We start from the raw sequence: 24,277 nt of genomic DNA, 5'->3' as shown, positions 1-24,277 counted from the left end.
CGCATACATTTGATGTGCCCCTCCCCCGCAAAAAACGGCAGACTATTTTGTACCGAAAATTATAGACATAGCGTCTCCGTTGGTTATATCCTCTAAGACTGCAACGGATAAACATTTTCATTTAACTTGTACTTTAAAGCGCGACTTAAGTCGTGTTTCAGTAACGTCTAACCGTTACATTCCTGACAAAATATATGGGATTGGACATTGACCGTCAGTTTTGTAACGATTGCTAAAGCCAGCCAGCCGTTAAAGTTGCACAGTTAAGTGAAAATGCCCAAATATGACTTTTTCGCCATATTCTAGTACTCAGAAGCCTTCTTTTCCTTTTAAAGTTCGCCTTTGTATTGCCTATCCTGTGCCATAAATTTGTGTTTTGTACAATAGTTTATACATCCATACAAAAATGGCAGACCAACCCTTTTTTTTTTGTTTATTCCTTCCAGATTACTCAAAGGGTGTCATTGGCGACTCTCTAAAGTCATTTTCACCACACAAGCTGGTAAAGACTCTCTCGATTGATCAAAAACTTATATGTTAGTTACATTTTATCCACATGTGAGGCAAAGTAATCAAATGCAAATTTTGAGTTGTTTTATTATATTTGCTGGTAGAATTCACTTTTAAATGATGATTTGGAATGATAAATACTTAATAAAATTCATTTTGAATTGATCTGCTTTGATTTTGTTTGATATTTTACTGTTAGTATTTTCCTTGTGTTACTGTGGTGAAATTTTGTGTTTCACTCGGTGGCAAAATTTATTTAACCCTCGTGCCTTGAAAGTGATAGAGTTGAAACCCTTGCAACGCTCAACATTCGACTTTTGGAATCTTTCGCTTGCTCGGGTATCAATATTAGCACGAGACTTCACGAGAGGTTAAACAACAACTTTACTCTCTTGTAAAACAAATAACTATTAAGATCTTATTTTTATAACTCTTTAATTTTACAGGTGAAACTGTTTCTTGAGTTAAATCACAAAACTAAATACCAGTTTTGAAGGTGTTCTGCTGCTGCGGCTGCTGGAACAGCGAGCCTCCGCCGAGGGACCCGAACGCGGGCCCGGCCGGCTTCGCTTGGAACGTGTTGGTGCCCAGACCGCCACCTAAACACGACAACACAATTTTATAGTACGCTATAGCAAAAATAATAGATAGTATAGGGGGGGGGGGTTAGTCACAGTAAATTTACTGCCATCTATCGACACACGACTAAAACTCAAAATGAAAACGTATAAAATTATCAAAAAAAATGTATATATATATGGATAAATGATTTTAATATTTTTATATCATTTTGATCCATGTTCATTCACTGATATCTATGTGTTAAAATTGTTAAATATGAAACGGTGTTGTCACGCCAGCTAGCCGAGGATAGGCTAAAGGTGTGTGCGCCATCTATCCGAGAATGACTTTTTCCTGATTTCCGAGGCACGTTTTTTCCTTAGACTTTATTCGTCTCATTAGTCTCATACGAAGTTACGAGGGGTGTTCAAAATATTCTCGGTATGAGAATGAAAACAAACAAGTACGAAAAGTTTGATATTTTTATTTTTCAATATACTCCCCCCCTATGTTCATCCACTTAAAAGATCGATCAATATTTTTTTTTAATCCCTCATAAAAATATTTTTATTCTTTGGTGTAAAAATGCTCCTCCACTGCCACCTTCAATGCTTCATCGTCAGAAAAAAAAATTCCACGCAGATGCTTTTTAAGATTGGGGCACAAAAAGAACTCGCTGGGGGCTAAGTCCGGACTATACGGTGGGTGAGTAGCAGTTTCAAACCCACATTCAACAATAGCTGCCTTGGCAATATGAGCACTATGGACGGGGGCGTTGTCACGCAGAAGCAGAACACCTTTGGTTAACTTTCCTCGCCTCTTTTCTTTTATTGCATCCTTTAACTGACGTAGAATGTTAGTGTAGTACTGTCCTGTGATATTTACACCTTTTTCTTTATAATCGATTAATAATATTCCTTCACAATCCCAAAATATCGTGGCCATGACTTTGCCAGCTGAAGGGACGACCTTGAACTTCTTGGGATGAGCTGAACTCTTAATGTGCCACTGCATGGACTCTTGTTTACTCTCTGGACCATAATGATGAACCCAGGTTTCATCTCCAGTAACTATTCTTTGCAGCACCGTATCATCATTTTCACCGCACAGGTCAATAACATCGGAACAACGCGCTACACGCATGTCTTCTTGAAGCTGAGTCAGCATTCGCGGAACCCATCTTGCACTTACTTTTGACATATTAAGATGGTCATGGATAATATCATGTACGATACCAATAGAAAGATTGGTTACTTGAGCTATAGATTTTACCTTCACTCGACCATCTTCCAATATAAGTTTTTCCACTTTATCAATATTTTCTTGTGAAGTAGCTACTACAGGCCGACCAGGTCTAGGGTCATCTTCAATACTCTCCCTTCCACGTTTAAATTCGCTTGACCACTTTTGAATGGTAGACAAAGAAGGAGCAGACTCACGGTAAACACAATCCATTTCCACTTTTATGGTTTTTTTATTTTTACCCGGTTTTGTCGAGAATCTTATGACGCATTGATGTTCTAATTTAGTTAACATTGTCAATTCGCACGTGATGTTCATGTTTGTTCAGCAATTGCAGAAAAACAAAAGAACATCTCGGTTCGAATTATACTTTTTTTTAATGTCAATGAATAAACCTTAGCGGCCAGTAACGAAAGAAATTTAAGAAGAGGTTGTAAGATATCAATACCGAGAATATTTTGAACGCCCCTCGTACATATGTCCTTGGCTATAGCACAGAATAAGTAATAGTATTATCATACAGAACGGACACGCACCGCCCCGCCCCGACTCGGATTACCTCGCCCCGCGACTGAGTTCTGACGGACTCCTGACGTACGCTCAGGCCGCGTAGCCAAGATGCCGATCGCTTACGCTCCGTAGCGATCGAAACGCAACTGTCACTGTCGCACTAATATGGAAGAGTGATAGAGAGACATAATGGTTTTCGTTGTCGAAGCGATAGCGATTGTAACCTTGGCTAGGCCGGCTGTTCGGCTAGCAACGCCGCGAATGGAGAAGACGCAACGTTCAAAATGCCGGTGTATTGTGCGATGTACGGGTAGTACGGATACATACTTATTGTAGAAATGAATAATTATATAGTTTTCCAAAGAGACGAAATATGTATCAGTAAATAAGGCTATACTTTTGCGTAAAAATAATAATATCATATGAATTAAAACCCGTTCGTTGAATTTGTGAATTTAACCCTTAAACAGGCCTGACGGATTTTTTACTTTTGATTACAGATTCGGGTAGGTAATAGCTTTATAAGAAAAATAATTTCTTGATTTTTTTTTACTATCACTAATTCATTAAAAAAACCCGGTGGTTTTTATATGCCCACTGCCCGTTACCAATGATGTTAAAATTTAAGGGTAAGTCACGTGCACATCACATTTACACTTGCGTTACAAAATGAACTAACTCCCAGCACTTCCATGGCTCGCGTGGATGTGGCTCATAAGATTGACTGTTGAATAAATATTTAATTTAAAATTAAAAATTAAATATATTACTTTTGCACTATGAGGGCTCATTCATACTAATAAATCTTACCCTTAAATTTCATGTAAACTCCCTCCAGGGCAATGGTCACATAGAAACCACTTGAACGTGCCCCAGACGGGCAGAGGCTTCATACGAACCACAAATTTTTAAAGCGCATATTTTATCAGAAAACAATAACTAAGGTAAATTATGACTTACTACACATACATTATCTAATAATCTACCAAAAAAATACAACACAAAATACGTACAGTATTTCTTTTCGGTGTAATAAACGTTTATAGCAGGGGAACTGCAATTTGTGGTCGATTTGAACTTGACAACTAAAATGTCAAAGAAATTTGTATTGACACCTCCCATTTTTTTACGTTCAGAAATCACCCACTTTATAGACTTTACGACAAGTGTCTTTATTGATAGAAACAAAGAAATAAATTAACAAACATAATAAAACTTACAAAAACTATAGGTAAAAAATTTGCCCCAGATCGCCGTCAACGGGCAAGGTGCCCAGAAGGCTGGCCGTATTTCCCCGCTGTATAGCGATGCTAATACGCTGGGCGAAATAGTGGCCAGCCCTCTGGTCACCAGAAGCCTCTATTAAGCGCGCCGACAAGTCTTTGTACAGTCGACGCGCACTTGGCCCCCACGGCCCCAAAGTTTCGACACCAAACGCCGCAAATATGTAGCTGCTTCCCAGAGCGGCATATTTGCGGCGCTTGAGGCTTTCGGCTGAGGAAGCCGCAGCGCCAGCAGAATCCTTGGTGCTTGGAACATGGGACGGTGCCAGGGTATCAACGCAGGTAGCGTCCCAAACTAGCGGCCGACCCATGCTCCAAGGCACCAGTGTCATTCCGTCGGGCCTCTTGCCGTCATCCCTGGCCAGACCGCTGGGCTCGAGGACTGCAGGTACTTTGGCACTAACAAGAGCCCGACGGAGGACATCATTTATGCTGGCATGGCGGGGGATCCTGCCAGCGCTTCGAACACATGAGAGGCCATGGTGGCCAAGAATGTCCACCGTGGTGCCACATTGACAGCGATGTGGCTGATTGGTAGATGCCCCTAAACGTAAGCTAGCTGCTAGGCGGAAGGTAGTGTTGTCGAGAAAAGTCCCAATGTTTGGAGAGGGTAGCGCCTGCAGCCACAGACCTGACTCCCACTCTGCAGTCGCAAGGAGACGAGCTCGGTCTATCGAACTAGGTGACGTATCTAAAAGGTTTTTCCGTACTAGTTGACAGAGCGGCTCGTCCCACTGCCTCTGCGAGCAGGGGTTTTCAGGCAGGTCTGTGTTGGGACAGGTTATAGACCAGACGTTCTTGGCCTCGGAGCAGTGCGCGGCCTCCATAGATCCAATAGAAGGACCTAGTATTTTCCCTATAAGGCTTTGAGCACCATGCACCGAGGACAAGAACGCAGGTAAGGATACACAAGAAATTTTGCGGATGCCCAGGCCGCCAAACCTAATGGGTAGGCTAGCCTGGGTCCAAGACCTTTCGTCAAAAGAGATGTTAAAGATGGATGTGAGTGTTTCAACGACCAATGTATCTAATTTTGAGACCAAATTGGGGTGTTTCCAAAGATGGGTTCCGCGAAGAATATACGTGAATTTTGGAACGAAAAGACAATGCTTAATGATGGAATAGGCTGAATGTAGATTAATTTTGGCCAGGCGGTGTGATGTCGCTGTAAAATTTTGAATTTTTGAGTCAACGAAATTTTCAAAGGATTGGTCTAGGACGGGGCAGCCAAGGAGGTGAAGCGATTCTTTGTTTACAATTTTGATGCCAGGGGCGAGTTGTCTAAAAAGGTTGATTGTATTGTCCTTGTCCGGACAGGAATCTGTAATAAAAAGTTCGCACTTTGAAAAATTTAGTGAGAGGCCAATTTCTTTCAGGTCTATGTTAATTTTTTTTAAATCCTCGAGGACGGAAGTCGCTTCGCCGCCGAGGGTCCCGTCATCTAAATACCATATGTTCAATTTAGAATTTAGTTCCTTAATTAAAGGATGTATAGCGAGGCTAAAAATTGCCGGGCCGAGCGGGTCGCCTTGTTGACAGCCTACAGAGGATGCCAGAACGTTACTATTATATAATAATTTTGTAGGCGAATTATAGCATTGCCAAAGGAATTTATAAATCAAAGGAATTTTGTCTTTTATTTGGGTCAACAAGGCGCCCCGGTCTACGGAATTGAAGGCATTGCAAACATCCACCTTCAGCAGGACCTCTCCTGCATTATGCTCAAGAAATGTTCGCACAGCATGCACGGCAGCTTCACATCCACTTTTTGAGCCAAACCCCAGTTGGATAGGCTGAAGTTCTGGGGTGAGCTTGGAAAGGATGGAGCGGCAGGCAATTTTGGCGGCAAGACGTCGGAGCGTGGTGCCAACTGCAATGGGACGGATGCCTCCATCTTTTTTTGTTAAAGCACAAAGGTTAGCTCCATACAGGACGTCCCTGATATCGTCCGGGACCTGACCGGCCAGCATGATATTCACAAGACACGTCAGGTCTTTTAAGAGAATTTCCCCAGGTTCACCACACCCGCTGCACAGGAGATCTTTCAGGTGCTGAGGAGTCAGGCCATCCAGACCTCCCGCAGAGCCATTGGGGAAAGATAATACGGCTCCAAGGACATCCTGTGTGGTAGCAGTAAGGTTTGGATCACCAGGCAGTGGGGGATCAGGCAGGCAAAGGTTTGTAGCTGGAGGTGGATGCTTGCTGTGTAGAGCTGTGAGGGTTTCAGAGTTAGTTGGGGCTACTGCATCGTCAGAAAACAGCAAGCGGGCGGCACCTTTTATGTCGCCATCGGAAACTTTAGTCTCTACTTTTTTAAATAAATTGTTGTTGGAGTTCCTAAAATTGTGAGAAGTGAGCTGAAATGAAATATCGCTGCAGCAGTTGTCTTTTACTATTTTACGACAATGACATTTTGCGGTTTTTGTATTTACTCAGCTCGCCAAAAAAAAAACATTTGCTATGTGGTACTTACAGATACACAACCTGTTTAAGGGTTAAGCCAACATTTAATATTTAAAGTACCTAAGGTAACTAGACCTTCTACACAGATATTCCTCGTAAATGTTTTATTTTTAGTTTAACACTCTTTTCACAAAAAAGAACTTGTTGGTCGCGGGACATTCGCGTTTAATTTTTAATTTAATTTTAAGAATTTAAGAAATAATTATGTATGTTATATGAAATAATCAATAGGCATCAACAATAAGGTACATTTAATTTTAATAATGGCGTGTTGAAAGTCCAAGTACGTGCATGACTATAAACTGACAAAGCCAATTCAACAATTGGAGCGAAATAAAACATAAACCTATATTTTGTTAAACATAAACCTATATTTTGTTTTTTTACGTATTTCGGTCGAATTATGCAACGCAGCGGGCCGCTCGTCGTGCCCTTCGGCCTGCCTCGGCAAACCTCGGCTTCGCCTTCCCCGCGCGCCGCACGAGTCAGCCCTAAGCCACTTACTCACACAATGACGCATGTACAGACGTGCCGTGCACACATATAAACGCAAATGATTTTCGATGTATGGCGTGTCCGCCCTGTGGCTATAGTCTGCCCCAGATATCGCTGTGTGATATGGTGACATACTACCCTTTCATATTTTTTTAAAGGACCCCTTAATCTTGTATATTTATAAGGGTAGCAGAAATTATGCAAAACTGAAGCCTATCACTTTAAAATAAAGTTCATAATCGGGTGGGAAATATATTTCCTCTGCCTAAGGAATATTTTTTTATAAGATACACCAACAGTACATAAAGAAAGCAATTGAAGTTTCATAAGTGCAGTAGACACGTATAATATTTATGCACCAATAACAGGTGTGCAACAACATTCAAACAGTTCGAGGCTTTTACACTACTAACTATAACTACCTATACATACAGCGGTCGGCAACCTGCGGTCCGCGGGCCGCATGCGGCTCGTGAACCTGTCACTTGCGGCCCGAGAGCCGCCTTGGCTATTTTGTATGTAATAATGACAAACGACAATGTCTCATAAAGTCATAAATATTAACAAAGTACGGCCCGCGTCACCTCCGTTAACTACTATAGTCCGTTTTTTTTTAGCATTAGAAAGAACTCCGCAGAAGTAAGCTTGTGGTTCCAAATCCGGCACTTTTAGCGGTAATAATATGAAGTAAATTATATGTATTGACCATGCTACATTAGATAATTCAATAATTATGAACAATTAAAGAGCCTGATAAAAACTGCACGCTTGCTTCTGTGGAGTTCTTTCTAATGCTATAAAAAACGAACTATATGTGGCCCTTGGCTGCTAAAAGGTTGCCGACCGCTGCATTAATAGGTTAAGTAATAAAGACATGCAATGAAAGACTATTAAAACTTTGTTTGAGTATTCTGCGCTTTAAATTTTCTATAGAATCAGTAAATATGTCTATTTCAAAGTTTTATTCAAGAGACAGATTGTTCCATGTTACTTGCATTCTATAGTTAGTTTTTTTAGCATTAGAAAAAAGGTAAACAATCTTGATGTGTCTTTTAATTGAAAAACACATTTTAAAAATAAGTTACGGCAAATATGTAACAATTATGAAACTAATACGATCATTTATATTCTTCTGCTTTCATGAGTAATAGTTTATGATTTTTAAAAAGCGTTTTTCCGTTAAAAGACATATCAAGATCGCTTACCTTCTTGCAAGTTCTTTCTAATGCTAAATAAACGAACTATACTTAGTCCTGGTAGAACTAGGGCGAAAAATAGTGCGACGACGCAAAGTTCAGGAAAATGATGGTTCTAGAAATGTTACCGAGCGTGGGCTGATTGAAGCCGAATGTGGGCTGTGTCGCAGGCTTGCCAAATGTGTTGTTGGCCCCAAACAGACCGCCTGAGGTACTCGTCGTTGTGCCAAAACCAGATGTGTTCAGGGAGCCGAATGCTGTTGACGGAAAAACAGAATTTTAGACGAAATAAGTGATTTTCTTGTTAAATTTTTTATTAAAGTGAAAACTTCTTTAGCGGCGCTGTGCACTTTTTTGTGATGGGGAAAAAATGTTAAACTCGCGACAGGTCATGTAACCGTAAGATTCGTAAGACGTAAGACAGACACGTGACCCGATCGAAAAACTGTTACAATGTCATTGGGTTTTCACTTCTGCCGGCACTCCCGGAGTGCATCCCGTTATATGTTGATTGTACTTTTTCAAGGTTGTTAATTGACTAGTCTTCCTCGCGTTGTCCCATTTTGCCACGGCTCATGGGAGTTTGGGGTCCGCTTGACAACTTATCACAAGAATAGACGTAGGCACTAATTTTTACGAAAGCGACTGCCATCTGATCTTTCAACCCAGAGGAGAACCTAGGCCTTATTGGGATTAATCCGGCTCCTCCACCGAAAAGCAACTGGTAAATATCGAATGCCATTCCGTATATAAGTTACGGAAGATTCATTGGTACGAGCCGGGGTTTGAACCCGCAACCTCCGGATGGAAAGTCGCACGCTCTTACCGCTAGGCCATTAGCGCTTCAAGTAGAAATTAATATCAAATACTAGGCTAGTTAGAATACAGTCAGCAGCAGAAGTTGGTAAGCGGGTGAGGTGTTCATAATTACCTTGACACGCTCTTATTCTCTTAACAATGAAGTCGCGTCAAGATCATTTTGAACACCTAGGCCGCTTAGCAACTTCTGCTGCTGACTGTACAATCCTTTTGAGCTGTCGAGAAACACCGAACTTTTGAAATTCGTAGTAATTCAAAAATATTGCTTCTATCGATTGAAAACCGAACTGAAAATTTTACATAATGCATCAGCACTAGTAGAGTTGCCATCAGATATATCGGCGCGGCCGAGGTATTCACATATATCTACACAAAGTCTCTATTACACATATTAGTATGTTGGTCACTCCAATACTGATAGGGTCCACTTGCACCATTCCACTAACCTGGTGTTAACCGGTTAAACCGGGAGTTACCATGGTTCTTCTTCTTTCTCGCGTTATCCCGGCATTTCGTCACGGCTCACGAGAGCCTGGGGTCCGCTTGACAACTAATCCCATGATTTGACGTAGGCACTAGTTTTTACGAAAGCGACTGCCATCTGACCTTCCAACCCAGAGGGTAAACTAGGCCTTATTGGGATTAGTCCGGTTTCCTCACGATGTTTTCCTTCACCGAAAAGCGACTGGTAAATATCAAATGATATTTCGTACATAAGTTCCGAAAAACTCATTGGTATAGTGTCATTCTATGGAACATGCTAACTATGTAAACAAACCGCCATATTGAAACTGTCAAAAATGATGAATTTACTAGTGATGTTTGTTTACATAGTTAGCAAGTTCTATAGAATGACACTTTACGAGCCGGGGTTTGACCCCGCGACCTCCAGATTGCAAGTCGCACGCTCTCACGGCACGTCTAACGGTTTAACCGCTTGACCCCGGGTTATTGGGATGGTGCAAGTGGGCCTAGGGAGTATAGCTGGAGTGTAGTGGGTATATGGTACCGGGTGCGGTCTGGCCGAAGGCGGGCGGCTGCGCGGCGGGCTTGGCGCCGAACAGGCCGCCGCCCGCGCCGAAGGAGCCGAAGCCCGAGCTGGGCGTGGCGCCGAAACCGGTCGTGGCCGGCTTCGCACCGAACAGCCCTGTGCTTGGCTGAAAACAAAAGGTTATATTAGACGACCGGTCTGGCCTAGTGGGTAGTGACCCTGCCTATGAAGCCGATGGTCCCGGGTTCGAATCCTGGTAAGGGCATTTATTTGTAGTAGTAGTAGTAATCACTTTATTGTACACAACACAGGTTTACATAATATTTACAGAAATAAAGGTACAAAGGCGAGCTTTTTTGTATGATGATACAGATATTTGTTCCTGAGTCATGGTTGTTTTCTATGTATTTAAGTATTTATATATTATATATATCGTTGTCTGAGTACCCACAACACAAGCCTTCTTGAGTTTACAGCTTAGTAAATTTGTGTAAGAAATGTCCTATATTATAAAAAAAAACAGCAGTGTGACGCCATGCAACGTCCTAATTCCTGTCAAGGACTGTCTCATTTCAAACATAGTCAGAGAGAATAGTCTCATTTCAAACATACTATCTTTGTCTTACACTAGTACTAAACTGCAAAACGTAATTCAAGACCAAGAAAAGTAAGACAATGTTGCCATTGCAATAATTTGTTTGTAAAATAGTAAACTCCTTTTGAGAAATAATCACGCTAAGATAATTTATTTATTTATTAGTAATTTTACTCCTACGATTTGAAAAAGTACTTTTATTTACTTATTTTTACATAAATACAAGACGCTCTAGTAAATAGTGGCAACATTGTCTTACCTTTTTTGGTCTTGAATTACGTTTTGTAGTATAGGACCCAAAAGAAAAGGATGAGTATACTTTTTTTGGTCTTATTTACTGACAAATTTGTTTTGACCAACTATAATAATAAAAGCTTTATTTCGAAGCGCATGACTATTATATTAGTATACAGTTATTAAATTAAATTACAATAATTAAAACTATGTTAGAGTCGGACCAAAAATAGTCTGCAGCGGATTTGATAGCCCCCGCAGTGCAAGTGTCATTTATACGTCATAATTTCATAGAAGTTTAACGTTTAAAATAACACTTTCACTGCGTGAGCTATCAAATCCGCTGCAGACTATTCTTGGTCTGACTCTAGTGCCTAGACTAAGATAGATTAAAATTAAAACCTAACTATACCTGTGTGGCTGTGTTTGTCCCGAACCCTCCAAAAGTAGACGTGGTAGTGCCGAATGTAGGGGTCTGTGTGGTTGTCGCTCCGAACAAGCCAGTACCTGTAGAAAATAGAGTTCGTTTGAATCTAATCTGAAAAAAATCGCAAAGATATAGTCTGTCAAAGAACTTTGTCAGTAGAAAAAGGCGCGGAATTCATATTTTCTGTGGGACGACGACGCTTCGCACCTACGTTTTAGAAATTTGCCGCTTTATTCTACTGACGAGAATGGCTTGACAGACCCCGTGTATGAAGTATAGGCGGCAGCATAGAAGCCGTCAGATTTTTGGCGCGAGGAGTAAATGTGTCGTTTTTGCTTCCGATGTAGCCCACAAGATGGCAGAACCTACTATGCACAAGGAAACGTACCGACGCAATTGATAGAATGGTAGCACTTGCTTTGGCAATGTACATGCGCACATATAAATTAATATTTAATGTATTAGTAGTGGCTTACTTTATTTAATAATGTTTTTGATTGTATTAAATGCGACGGTTTTAATCATAGACTAGGAATCTTCTAGACCGATTCTAGAGCAATTATTTCATGCAACCGATGATGCCAAAAATGCGGGGGTGCGCGGGACGAGGTGAGCGAAGTCCCGTGCCGTGATTGGTCCGTTCAAAGACACGGACGTCACACAAAGACACTTTCGACTCGAACATGGAATAAAATTATCGTATGCGTGGCAGAGGGGGTAACGCGACTATGCTCAGTCTGGACGATGTTTTGTCTGTGGTTTTAATAATGCATTTATTTTAAACGTTTTAATACTGTGAGTTTCTCATTTATTACAATTAAAGTCATTGAGTGCCTATAGGGACCGTGCGCGTTGGAGAGTCCACCATCTTGTGGCCTAAATCGGAAACATAAACATGTACATTGACACTTCACGCCAAAGCAAGTGCTACCATCTCGTTCTGGTACGTTTCCTTGCCCATAGTATGTTCTGCCATCTTGTGGGCTACATCGGAAGCATAAACTTCACATTTACGCCTCGCGCCAAAAATCTGACGACTCCTGTGCTGCCCCCTATAGTGTGCAAGGCTCCATAATGAGTGTCCACTATTATTTATTCTGTGACTAAAGATCGGTTTTCCTAGGATAGCGGTGCCGTCATATAGCCGCCGTCTCCATACTAAATAATACGGCTAAATATGGATGTCGTCGTAATTGTATGGAGACAGCCGCTATATGACCGCACCGCTATCCTAGGAAACTAGAGCATAAGTGTGATGATTTCCTTACCGACGGTGGAGGTGGCCCCGAAGGCAGGTTTGCTGGCTCCAAACAAGGAATTAGTTTGCGTCGTGTTTTGCGCGCCGCCGCCGAATGAAAATGTGCCTGAAGTAAACAAAAATATTCAATTATAAACGTTAGTATTATAGCCTGGTGCCGCCCAATGTACATTAGGATGTACACTCAGTTTCGATGGAATGTCAACCTTAATTAAAAAGAAAGTAGGTAGCATTTCATTTGTCTCGTAAAATTTTCGAACAAATGAAAATGAACCCAATTGAAAATACAACAACATTCTAATTTCCTTGGCTATAATTTTGTATGGTGGGCGGCACGAGGTTAAAAGTAAAACTCCCCTATACCTTGACTTTAAACAAAGTATATTACTTATAAATCTTATAACCTACTTGGTTTGTATGAATTAGTGACATAAGTAATAAAGAAAGCTTTTTTTTCACAATCCATAACTCCCGTCCCGTGGGAACAATATAGGCCTTTACCTTTCAGTACACTTGCATGAAATCTTTTTCGAGCAAGTGTGATGAAAAGACAGATATATTAAATATATTAAGAACGTGTCACTCTCGTATTTTAAGTCGGAAAACGCTCGAAATTTTTCACTCCGTACCGAGGAGTGTCATCAGGAGCTTGCGTTTACGGTGACGGACCGGCGCAGAAGCTCCTGATGACACTTCTCGATACGGAGTGAAACATGTCGAGCGTTTTTCGACTTAAAATACGTGAGTGCACGTTCTTAATACATATATTTAATACAGTATGTGTCTGACCATGGGGCTTTAATTCAAGGGCTTGATTTTACTCGCTAAACTGAGTTACTTTTACTATGGGACCAACTCTGAAATCGGGGAAATTTTTTTAGCTTTTCCATAGAAAACGTCGACATCTGATCAGCCAAAATGTATGAGAAAGTAATTTTTTTTTCCGTATTTCGGGGTTGGTGCCATAATAAAAGTAACTCAGTTTAGCCAGTAGAATCGAGCCCTGAATTTAAAGCCCCATGGTCAGTAACAACCTGTATATCTGTGTCTCTCGGATGTTTTGTTATTGAAAAGACAGTTGGGGGTCATCTATTAATTACATCACACGTTTAGGGGGAGGGAGGGGGTCAAGAAAATGTGACATATTGTGACATGGGGTGGGGGGAGACACAAACTTTGTCACGTCACTTTAACTTCATCTGTAACCGAAAATTTATTTAAAATTATTTTTATTCGCTTTACATTTAAATAACAAGTTTTTAAAACGATAATCGTTTTTATCTGTTTAATTTTCTTTCCTAAGCAGTTTTGGGTTATAAAAATACTAATATTTATATCGTCAAAAATATTTTGATAATATTTTATCAATACTTACTTAATTCGATTTGGCGATTTCGTAGAAAAAATGTGACGTCACACTAGGGGGGAGGGGTTTGCCAAATGTGACCAAGTGTGACAAGGAGGGGGGGGAGGGGTCAAAAAACCTAGAAATTCGTGTGACGTAATGAATGGATGACCCCTTGTTAGAATATGAGGTGTGTAAAAGATAACAGCGGCTACTGACTGGTGTTCCCGAAGCCGGCGGAGGAGGCGCCGAGCGCGCCGCCGCCGAACACGCCCGCGCTCGTCGTGGCCGGCGCGCCGAACGCTGCAACACAACACCACTCAATAACACTGCGTTATTGGGCCGCTCCACACGTAACAATTCGAAGTTACAGAGCCTCGATCGTCGCTGACGAGTCGCGTGTGTATCGGATACATTCTGGGGAGTGCGCACAAGAGCTGCATGACCTGATCCCACCTTCCCCTTTCCATCATCGGACGACCAGGCGCGGGGAGCGAATGCACCCGTTCGTGGTTAATATTCCATTTGTCCGCACAAAACGATTTGCCTCGTCTTTTTTGATAAAGACGGCTAAGGAATGGAATGCGCTCCCGGCATCTGTATTCGCTGAGAAATATGACCTCGGTCTCTTTAAAGCTAGAGTGAATAGGCTATTACTGAACCGGTGAGCTCCATCTTAGGCTCCGTCTTCACTTTCCATCAGTTGTGACTATACTTCGTTTTTTTAGCATTAGAAATTAGGTAAACAATCTTGATGTGTCTTTTGATTGAAAAACACATTTTAAAAATAAGTTACGGCAAATATGTAACATATATGAATCTAATACCATCATTTATACTCTTCTGCTGTCATAAGTATGTACTAGTTATTGATTTTTAAATAGCGTTTTTCAATTAAAAGACATGCCAAGATCGCTTACCTTATTTCAAGTTCTTTCTAATGCTAAAAAAAACGAACTATAGAGCCAATCGCCGTTCAGTTTATAATAATAAAAAAAACGAGCCGCCTCGCGAGGAAACTGGTGTCATGTAGCTGTACTGATAACTCCACTAAAGTCCATTCCAATAGAACTTGCAATGTATGTAAACAAACCGCCATATTGAAATTGTCTCTGAATGATGAATTTGCTAGTGATGGGCAAGAGTCTTACTTAGTCCTTTACTTAAGGCCGTAACACACTATCGCACTGCATCACGAACTTGGTGCGTCGCATCCATAAGTGAGAGCGAGAAACAGATATCTCTTTCTCGCTCTATAGTTCGTTTTTTTTGCATTACAAAGAACTTGAAAGAAGGTAAGCGATCTTGACATGTCTTTTAATTGAAAAACGCTTATTAAAAATCAGTAACTATTACTTATGAAAGCAGAAGAATATAAATGATCGTATTGGATTCATAATTGTTACATATTTGCCGTAACTTATTTTTTGAATGTGTTTTTCAATCAAAAACAAAGATTGTTTACCTTATTTTTAATGCTAAAATCGAACTATATATCACTTATGGGTGCGACGCACCAAGGTCGTAGTGCGGTGCGATAGTGTGTTACCATTTTTAGGGTTCCGTACCCAAAGGGTAAAACGGGACCCTATTACTAAGACTTCGCTGTCCGTCCGTCCGTCCGTCTGTCACCAGGCTGTATCTCACGAACCGTGATAGCTAGACAGTTGAAATTTTCACAGATGATGTATTTCTGTTGCCGCTATAACAACAAATACTAAAAACAGAATAAAATAAAGATTTAAGTGGGGCTCCCATACAGCAAACGTGATTTTTGACCAAAGTTAAGCAACGTCGGGCGTGGTCAGTACTTGGATGGGTGACCGTTTTCTTTTTGCATTTTTTTCCGTTTTTTTTTTGCTTTATGGTACGGAACCCTTCGTGCGCGAGTCCGACTCTTACTTGCCCAGTTTTTATGTCAAACCATATCGAATAATTAAATACCGAAAGTAAAAAACAAGCAGATACTTATTTTTGATTTGTTTAATCACGATTCTTCACGATCAGAGGAAAAAACGGTACTAGAAGATGATGTATCACCAGTATTTATTATAAAAGGTGCCGTTATATCATCTGTAGCCCTATCGATGATGCCGTCTAAATTTTTCATTTTATTCTCTTCCTCTATGACGTGATCCACGCATTTTTTCCACTGGTCTGCTCCGATTCGCGATAAGCTTTCTGCCAACAAAACCTTCAATTCTGGCATCTTGAAGGTTTTATTTCTCCGCCCAACGTAACCTTTTACCTGTGCCCATATCAATTCAATTGGGTTTAATTCGCAATGATAGGGAGGAAGACGCAATACCGTTATCCCTCTTGATTTCGACAGTTCATCGACGAACATTTTTTTATATCTAGCCCTATCTATTTTTCCTATAAGGTCAGCTTTTATTTCTTTTTCGTCGTAATTTATTTTTTTCTGCCGTAACCAAGCTTGGATGGCGTCTTTCCTCCATTGCATGGTGGGTACTTTGTCGATGTGACGCGAATGGTACGGTCAAACTACCGCGTAGTGTATATAACCGCGTTGGCAGGTACAGACCGTGAGTCGCGTAGTGTGTAGCGGCTTTACGAGTATATCACCAACTTTAGTCACAACACTACCCATCATAGACAATTGTAGAATGTAAAAGAAACAAAAACGTCATTACATCAGGGCCTAATAACCTAACTTATGAAACCATTTTAAACTTTTAATGAAATATCCAAGATACAGTTATATATTGTTGTATTTTACGGTAACGACCGCTTTAATAGTGTATAGTGTATGTGTTTCAATGGTGTTTGATGAGATTATGTGAAAATTCAAGGAGAAACAGTGACAAAACAAAGTTACGTGCTTTGTTGACAAAGTTTGCAAGTTCTATTGGAATGGACTTTACTTGACGTTATTATCGTCTGCGAAAATAACCCACTGTAAGAAAACTGATGTATTGAATTAGCACTCTATCCTAACTTATTTCTCTATGGTCCTAGCCCTATAAAATATCGTCGGGTGACAAGCAAAAGTCACTAAGTACCGCCACAAGTTCATAGCCATAGTGAACCATATTAGTACTAAAAGCTGTTTATTTATTTTTAGGGTTCCGTACCCAAAGGGTAAAACGGGACCCTATTACTAAGACTTCGCTGTCCGTCCGTCCGTCCGTCCGTCCGTCCGTCCGTCCGTCCGTCTGTCACCAGGCTGTATCTCACGAACCGTGATAGCTAGACAGTTGAAATTTTCACAGATGATGTATTTCTGTTGCCGCTATAACAACAAATACTAAAAACAGAATAAAATAAAGATTTAAATGGGGCTCCCATACAACAAACCAACAAACGTGATTTTTGACCAAAGTTAAGCAACGTCGGGAGTGGTCAGTACTTGGATGGGTGACCGTTTTTTTTTTGTTTTTTTTTGCATTATGGTACGGAACCCTTCGTGCGCGAGTCCGACTCGCACTTGCCCGGTTTTTTAGTATTTAGTGACTTTTGCTTGTCACCTGACGATATACAAGATACATACTGGAACCGCCGAAAAGTGGTTTGTTCTCCTGCGGCTGACTAAAACCAAACACCCCTCCCCCCTGCGCCCCCTTGCGGCCCGCCGTGTAATCCTCAAGCCTCAGCTCTTCCAAAGATTTGTTCTCATATTCCTGTGAAAAGGGAAACATCATAAACACCTGGGTCAGGCGTGGCTCACTCCGCGATTTCGTCGCTTTGCAACAGGTACCTAAAAGTACATCCGTTCCACACCAATTTTGGTGGCTAGCCATAAGCCGCGCGTGGCGCTGTCGCCACCTAGCGGCCATATCTGTCCTGATCGTGACAGACGCGCTTTGTTAGAGAGTGAGTCTTCTGTACCTATAGTACTATTATTTATTCTGTGCCTGGGTTTACAATTTATATTTCACTACGTCACTAGCGACCCCGGCTTCGCACGTGTTAACAATTATACCTAAACCTACCGTAAGAATAAATAACTAATAATAATAAATAAATAAATATTATAGGACATTCTTACACAGATTGACTAAGTCCCACGGTAAGCTCAAGAATGCTTGTGTTGTGCGTACTTAGATAACGGTATATTTAATATATAAATATTTAAATACATAGAAAACAACCATGACTCAGGACCAAATATCTGTGTCATCACACAAATAAATGCCCTTACTGGGATTCGAACCCAGGACCATCGGCTTCACAGGCAGGGTCACTACCCACTAGGCCAGACCGGTCGTCAAAATCACTCTATTGATAGGTGAAAACCGCATGAAAATCGGTTCAGTAGTTTTTGAGTTTATAACATATAAACAGACTGACGCGGCGGGGGATTTTGTTTTATAAGGTGTAGTGAAGTTTCCTAAATATAAAAGCTCGTAAAGAGTGGCATTGACTGCCAGCATCACTGCGAGACAGCAATATACTTAATGATGCGCGTGCAATAAAGATAGGATATGGCGGGTCACAGTAACCGGCGATAAATATAGCACATCAGAATTTCGGCTTCGTAGAGCGTTGTCTCTTTCTCTTTCGTCGTCTCCAATGGTCTCTTTCTAAATACCGATGTGCAATGTTTATCGCCGGGTACTATCATCCTAAGGCCCAAGGTCCTACCTATAGTACCTCTTCAGTTCGTTGAAATTTAAATCCTATTCAATTGGAACAGAGTCCTTTTGCTTTGTTTCGTTCAATTTTCCAACAACGCAAAATCAACTCTATTTCCTACGCTGTAGGTTCTAATTTCAATGGCAAATTTTGGATTTATTATGTAAGAAACTCTTTAGTTGGACATGTTACCTTCATACAAGTGATGCAATGATGTTTGATGTTGATGTTCTGCGAAGTCCCGGACTTGACGACCACGTCGGTGCCGACCACTGGGTTGTATTTCCCGTGGCAGTTCGCTTTATTGTGAATATTCTGACATGTTACCTTCATACAAGTGATGCAATGGTGCTTGATGTTGATGTTCTGCGAGGTCCCGGACTTGATCACGTCGGTGCCGACCACTGGGTCGTGTTTCCCGTGGCAGTTCGCTTTATTGTGAATATTCTGACATGTTACCTTCATACAAGTGATGCAATGGTGCTTGATGTTGATGTTCTGCGAAGTCCCGGACTTGACGACCACGTCGGTGCCGACCACTGGGTTGTATTTCGCGTGAGCTGTACCCGTGGCAGTTTGCTGTTGTCCGAAGCCTCCTATAGAAAAAAAAATAGTTAAAATATAAATTCCCGGCAGAATAATAATAAAATAATTGTTAAATGAAGCTTATGACTACAAAATAGTCAATAGGCAGGCCCACACAGAACGAGCCGCCTCGTGGGGAATTTGCCGAGCGAAGTAGATCGGTCGGTGGAGACGTGCCTCGCTCGAGGCAATGCGGCCTAGTAGTTACAGAACGAACGCCTGCTCTGTACCTAGTACTATTATTTATTCTGTGGCATGTAATTCAGCCGCCGCTGAGCTTAAATGGGACTGGGCCGGACACATCTGCCGTATGCCAAACGACTTGTGGGCCAAAAAAACTACCAAGTGGACACCAATCATAGTGCGGCGTCAGGGCAGACCTCGAAGGAGATGGCGGCACGATCTCGACGTCTTTCGGAAGGATTGGCCTAATATTGCCATAGAACAAGACGCGTGGAAGAAAGAGAGGGAGATAAAGAACACAACAGGCTGACAAATAAATAATAATGTAATTCATACCGGTATTATTGCCGAACAGCGTGCCGCCCATGGCGGGCTGCTGGCCGAACATGCCGCCCGCGGCCGGCGCGGCGCCGAACAGCGTCGAGCCTGGCGCGGCACCCGCTGTACTCGTTGATGTGCCGCCGAACCCAAAACCTGGAGAATAAAATAGTTATTTTCACCACACCAGCTCAGAAAGGCTTAATTTGCACTTCAAAAACTTATAGCAAAGTTGCATTTTATTCACATGTGAGGCAAAGTAATCAAATGCAAATTTTGAGTTGTTTTCTTATCTTTTATATGTGATTTTGGATGATAAATATTTAATCGTCACGCCATGCCAAATGTGACCTATGACAATGGGAGAGAGGGGCAAAAAATCTGAAAATTCGTGTGATGTGATTAATAGATGACCCCTTACGGGTTAAGGTTAAGACAATATATTACCAGCTGGTTTCGCCTGGAAAGGCTGCTGCTGCTGGGCCCCAAACAGCGGAGCGGGCTGCGAGGCCCCGAACAGGCCCCCACCCGACGAGCTGGCTCCGAACCCCCCGAAGCCTCCTCCTGAACCAAACCCAGATGTGTTTGTCGTGCCAAAGACTCCGCTTGAAGTGTTGGTCGCACCAAACAAACCTGGAAACAGTATTTAACTTATAATAAAGACGAAATGCTAGAGAATTGTCTATACTTCCCTTTTGTGCAATTTTTCGACCGAGCGAAGGTCTCATGCAGTTTTAGTTTGTTGTTAAATCCAAGTTTATGCAAGATGCTTAGGCGAGTCCACACAGAAAGATCCGCCTCGCGAGGAAACTGCCGCGTGAAGCAGCCCGGGCGTAGGAGTCGTGCCTCGCGCGAGGCAATGCGGCCGTGAGTGTGTTTGCTTCGCCCGAGGCACATCTCCACCGACCGAGCTGCTCCGCGCGGCAATTTCCTCGCCCGTTCTGTTTGGCGAGTCCAAACAGAACGAGCTGCCTCGGAACGGAAATTGATTGATTGGTTTCCGTTGCCGGGCGTCAGACCGTCAACAACTCCTGAAAATGCCTCGTAGAGAGGCGAAACACGTGTCGAGTATTGTTCTTTTGGTATATTTATTTGCGTATTTATTTTGCGGTGGGAGGGTGGGAACATTAATTGCATGTAAAAAATACGCAAGTAAGTATAACGGGTTAGCATTGATGGACTAGCACGTTATCTTTTCGCGGATTAGCAAAGTGGTATTTTGGTTTTAATTAAAGAGATATTTTAATAAATAAATAATATAAACTTACCGCCCCCGGCGGCGGGCTGCGCGGCGGCCCCGAAGGCCGGCGGGGCTCCAAACGCGCTGTTGGTGGTGCTCTTGAAGCCCCCGCCGAAGGGAGAGGATGTCGTTGCGCCCGCATTGAAGGAGCCTGGAATATTTTGTAAAATCCTTTAATGTACATAGTCATTGAGACGGACCACGCTAACTCTGCATGCCATTTGCAACGACAAAGTGTGGCATAGTCATTATTAATGTCAAATGTCTAGCAAAATATGACCTTTATAATGACATGCCCTCACTATGTTATGTTATATTCAAATCGGTGCTAAGTTAGCATTAAACGAACTTTAACCCCCGGGTCGATATTGGGTTGCATAATAATTGATTGTCCTAATGTAACGCATAAAACTCATTTCGCATAATTGTTATTGTGCTGGAAATATTTAACATTCCTGAAAAATTATAACACAAACCTAACCTAACCTAACCTACCCTATTCTACACAACCTATGCAAAATATTTTCGAAAATACTTTCTGTTTCAGCTGGAGAAAAAATATGCGAAAAGAGATTTATGCGTAACATTACATTATGACAATCAATTATTATGCGATGAGATAGGATCCCGGCGGCCTCGATGCCGCGGGCGAGGCACGTCTCCATCTCCATCGACCGAGCTGCTCCGCGCGGCATCCTCGCGAGGCGGCTCGTTCTATGTGAACCCGCCTATTGGGCAAGAAAATCTTTTGTAAATTAGTTTTACTACTCATTTTGTTTTATGTTACTTACCGAAGCCCGAGGAATTGGCTCCGAAGGTTGGTTTCTGGAACATAGTGGCCAAGGTGCTGCTCAACTTCTGAACACACTTACACCGTCTTCAGACTGGAGTCATGGTTGATCTGTAGGTAATCACAAGGATAAATCTCACTATTAAATTAAAAAAATTAAAAACCTTATACCAATTAGCGCCTGAGGTCATAATGCATAATGCTATCTGCTTTACCCTTGTTAAGACTAAACAAGAGTGAAAGAAATGGCATAATGTCTCATTCGCCAGTTGGTATTGTGGCTACTACAATATAATAATAACAGCATCACATTTCATTTGTTCGTACATGTTTTGTGATCGTCACAAATAAAAATCTTTTATCTTTAATCTATATTTGTCTCATTTGCTAATTGCAACGACACGCTGAGTCACCCGTTTTCCATATTGCACAGATAAGATAATGTGATAAAGATAGTTTATTATTCAAGTAGCCATATTACAATGCGCTTATGATGTCTAATCTAATCTATCTAATCTATCTATCTAATAAATAAAGCTACAGGCTATAACCCTACACCTCTGCCTCGAGAAGATTTAAATCCCCCTCAATTGGAGGAAGATATCCCAAAATGGGACTGGCAAAAAACTCATACTTTGAATGCAGTGTGCAAACGTATATTAGGCCTAATATGAAAACCTGCCGAGACAAATGCAATTTTGATTAGTCAAAATTCAAAATAGAATGAAATAGGCCATTTTATAGGCCTCTAGGAGACTAAGTGAGAATTAAACTAATTTTCCTCCTCTTTCTTCTATTTATGACAATGTTTGGTTTCTAACATTACATAATATTTACAAAACATTGTGTAATATTAATATAAATTGTGAGCTCACTTGTAACTACATACAGTCAGAATAAAAACTATTTACAATGTAAAATAAACTCTCTGCTTTGCCTTAAGGTTGACTGGTAGAGAATGCTTTTGGCATTAAGTCCGCCTTTTGTACGATAAGTTTTCTTTTGTGCAATAAAGTTTAAATAAATAAATAAATAAAATAAATATCTGGGGCCTGTTTCTCAAAAGCTTGTAACTTGTACTACAAGTGGATGTCACTTTTTGACAGCTTTTGCATTGCATAGAAAGGGACTTCCAATTGTATTACTACCTACCTATCAATAAATAATTGGAAATCGGTGGAAAAAGTATGCAATATTTTTACTATACAAAGTATTTTATAGCTAAAATATCCTCAAGCTTTTCTGTGTATTTACTAAAAGATTTTGTACCTGTGTAAATATTAAATTTATTATACTGTATTTTGTCAAGTAATAAGCTGGAATTAAAATAACTGAGTGTGATTTTTTAGATGTAAGGCATTTTAAAAGTTTCAATACATTTTTAAAGTTCAAAGTTAATTAGCCTAAAAATGCTTTACACAAAAGACACTATGTAGGTAGGTTTCTTAATTTTTGTGCTTTAACTACTAGCACTTAACAATATGCTTCCTAAGTTTAGAGGTAAATCAAACATTACTTTTACAAGTAGAAAAATATCAATGTTATAAAAGTAATAGGAATGCTGACTAAGCAATGAAATACATTACTCATCTCATTTATTTATGAAATATAACCTAACAAAAACAATTGTTTTCTATAAAATATATTAAGTAAATAAAGCATTTGGAAGATATATTGACACATTTTTCGCAAATGAAGCAAAACCTATATAAATAGGCTTAGAATTGGATGTTTTTGCATCATTTATGCAAAATTTGGCGATGTGTAAATATTACTCGACCAAAAAAACGTGGTGTAGGGAACCTACTACGATTAAAGAAAAAAATCTTAACATACCTTCAATATTTAACAATTACTAAAACATTTGTATCATATTCAATCTAACCAATCTTTCAGAACCTAAATTTACAAAATTAATACACTATTGTGCTAGTAAAACTAGAATATATAATTAATTTTTACCGGCGACCGTTTGAAAAAGACACTATACAATTTGGTAGGTTATTCCAAACACCTCGAATGCTAAAACAAAAGTTTGTTATTTCAAATACTTACACAATAAACAAATGTCCGATATTTTAAACCAGTGGTATCAATAAAAATACAATCGAGAATGTCACTGAAATCACTTAGGTATATTGTTCACTTTCCAGCAGAATTAATTATTACACACACGAATGTCAAGAACACTACCGCCATCGGCTTGGAAGTGGCGTGAGAGTGACAGCTGCTAAAAGTGTTGCCAATGATAAAAACGTACAGTTTCTGTACACGCAAAATTTATGCGATATATAGTTGATCAAGCAAATCTTGTCAGTAGGAAATTAACCCTTCGCGCCTACATTTTTTAAATTTGCCGCCTTTTTCTACTGACAAGAGTTGCTTGACCAACTATAGTTATTTACGATCAAAGAATATAGTCGAATATATATAAGTGACGTTGAATATTTTAATTCAGACTTCGATTATAAAGAATAAAACTTTTTCTAATAAAATATTTCTTTATTTGTAAGTTCGTTTACTAGGTTCTGAATAAAACTTTTTCTAATAAAATATTTCTTTATTTGTAGGTTCTGTTAGTTACGAAATTATATTTCATATTTAGCAGTGACTTTTCGGCGAAGTAAAATATCGTG

The 24,277-nt window shown here is 40.5% G+C and overlaps 1 protein-coding gene across 1 annotated transcript in view; it reads right to left on the bottom strand.

The window, feature by feature from the left end:
- LOC134677461 (nuclear pore complex protein Nup98-Nup96) overlaps window positions 1-23,831 on the bottom strand; it is a 93,764-nt gene extending 69,933 nt beyond the window's left edge. The window contains exons 1-13 of the mRNA XM_063535943.1: window positions 23,697-23,831; window positions 21,643-21,752; window positions 20,880-21,002; window positions 20,059-20,244; window positions 19,630-19,767; window positions 18,985-19,121; window positions 17,441-17,570; window positions 14,149-14,232; window positions 12,595-12,690; window positions 11,312-11,406; window positions 10,089-10,236; window positions 8,389-8,517; window positions 996-1,109 (exon numbers count right to left, since the gene is read on the bottom strand). Of these exons, the coding sequence (XP_063392013.1) occupies window positions 996-1,109; window positions 8,389-8,517; window positions 10,089-10,236; window positions 11,312-11,406; window positions 12,595-12,690; window positions 14,149-14,232; window positions 17,441-17,570; window positions 18,985-19,121; window positions 19,630-19,767; window positions 20,059-20,244; window positions 20,880-21,002; window positions 21,643-21,685 (1,423 nt within the window). The 5' untranslated portion in view covers window positions 21,686-21,752; window positions 23,697-23,831. The remainder of the gene's footprint in view (window positions 1-995; window positions 1,110-8,388; window positions 8,518-10,088; window positions 10,237-11,311; window positions 11,407-12,594; window positions 12,691-14,148; window positions 14,233-17,440; window positions 17,571-18,984; window positions 19,122-19,629; window positions 19,768-20,058; window positions 20,245-20,879; window positions 21,003-21,642; window positions 21,753-23,696) is intronic.
- Window positions 23,832-24,277: the final 446 nt, after the last annotated feature.

This window comes from Cydia fagiglandana, chromosome 26 (genome assembly GCF_963556715.1).
Source record: "Cydia fagiglandana chromosome 26, ilCydFagi1.1, whole genome shotgun sequence".
Classification (NCBI taxonomy): domain Eukaryota; kingdom Metazoa; phylum Arthropoda; class Insecta; order Lepidoptera; family Tortricidae; genus Cydia; species Cydia fagiglandana.
Note: the sequence above shows the minus strand (reverse complement) of the source record. Positions and strands in the feature narration are given on the sequence as shown.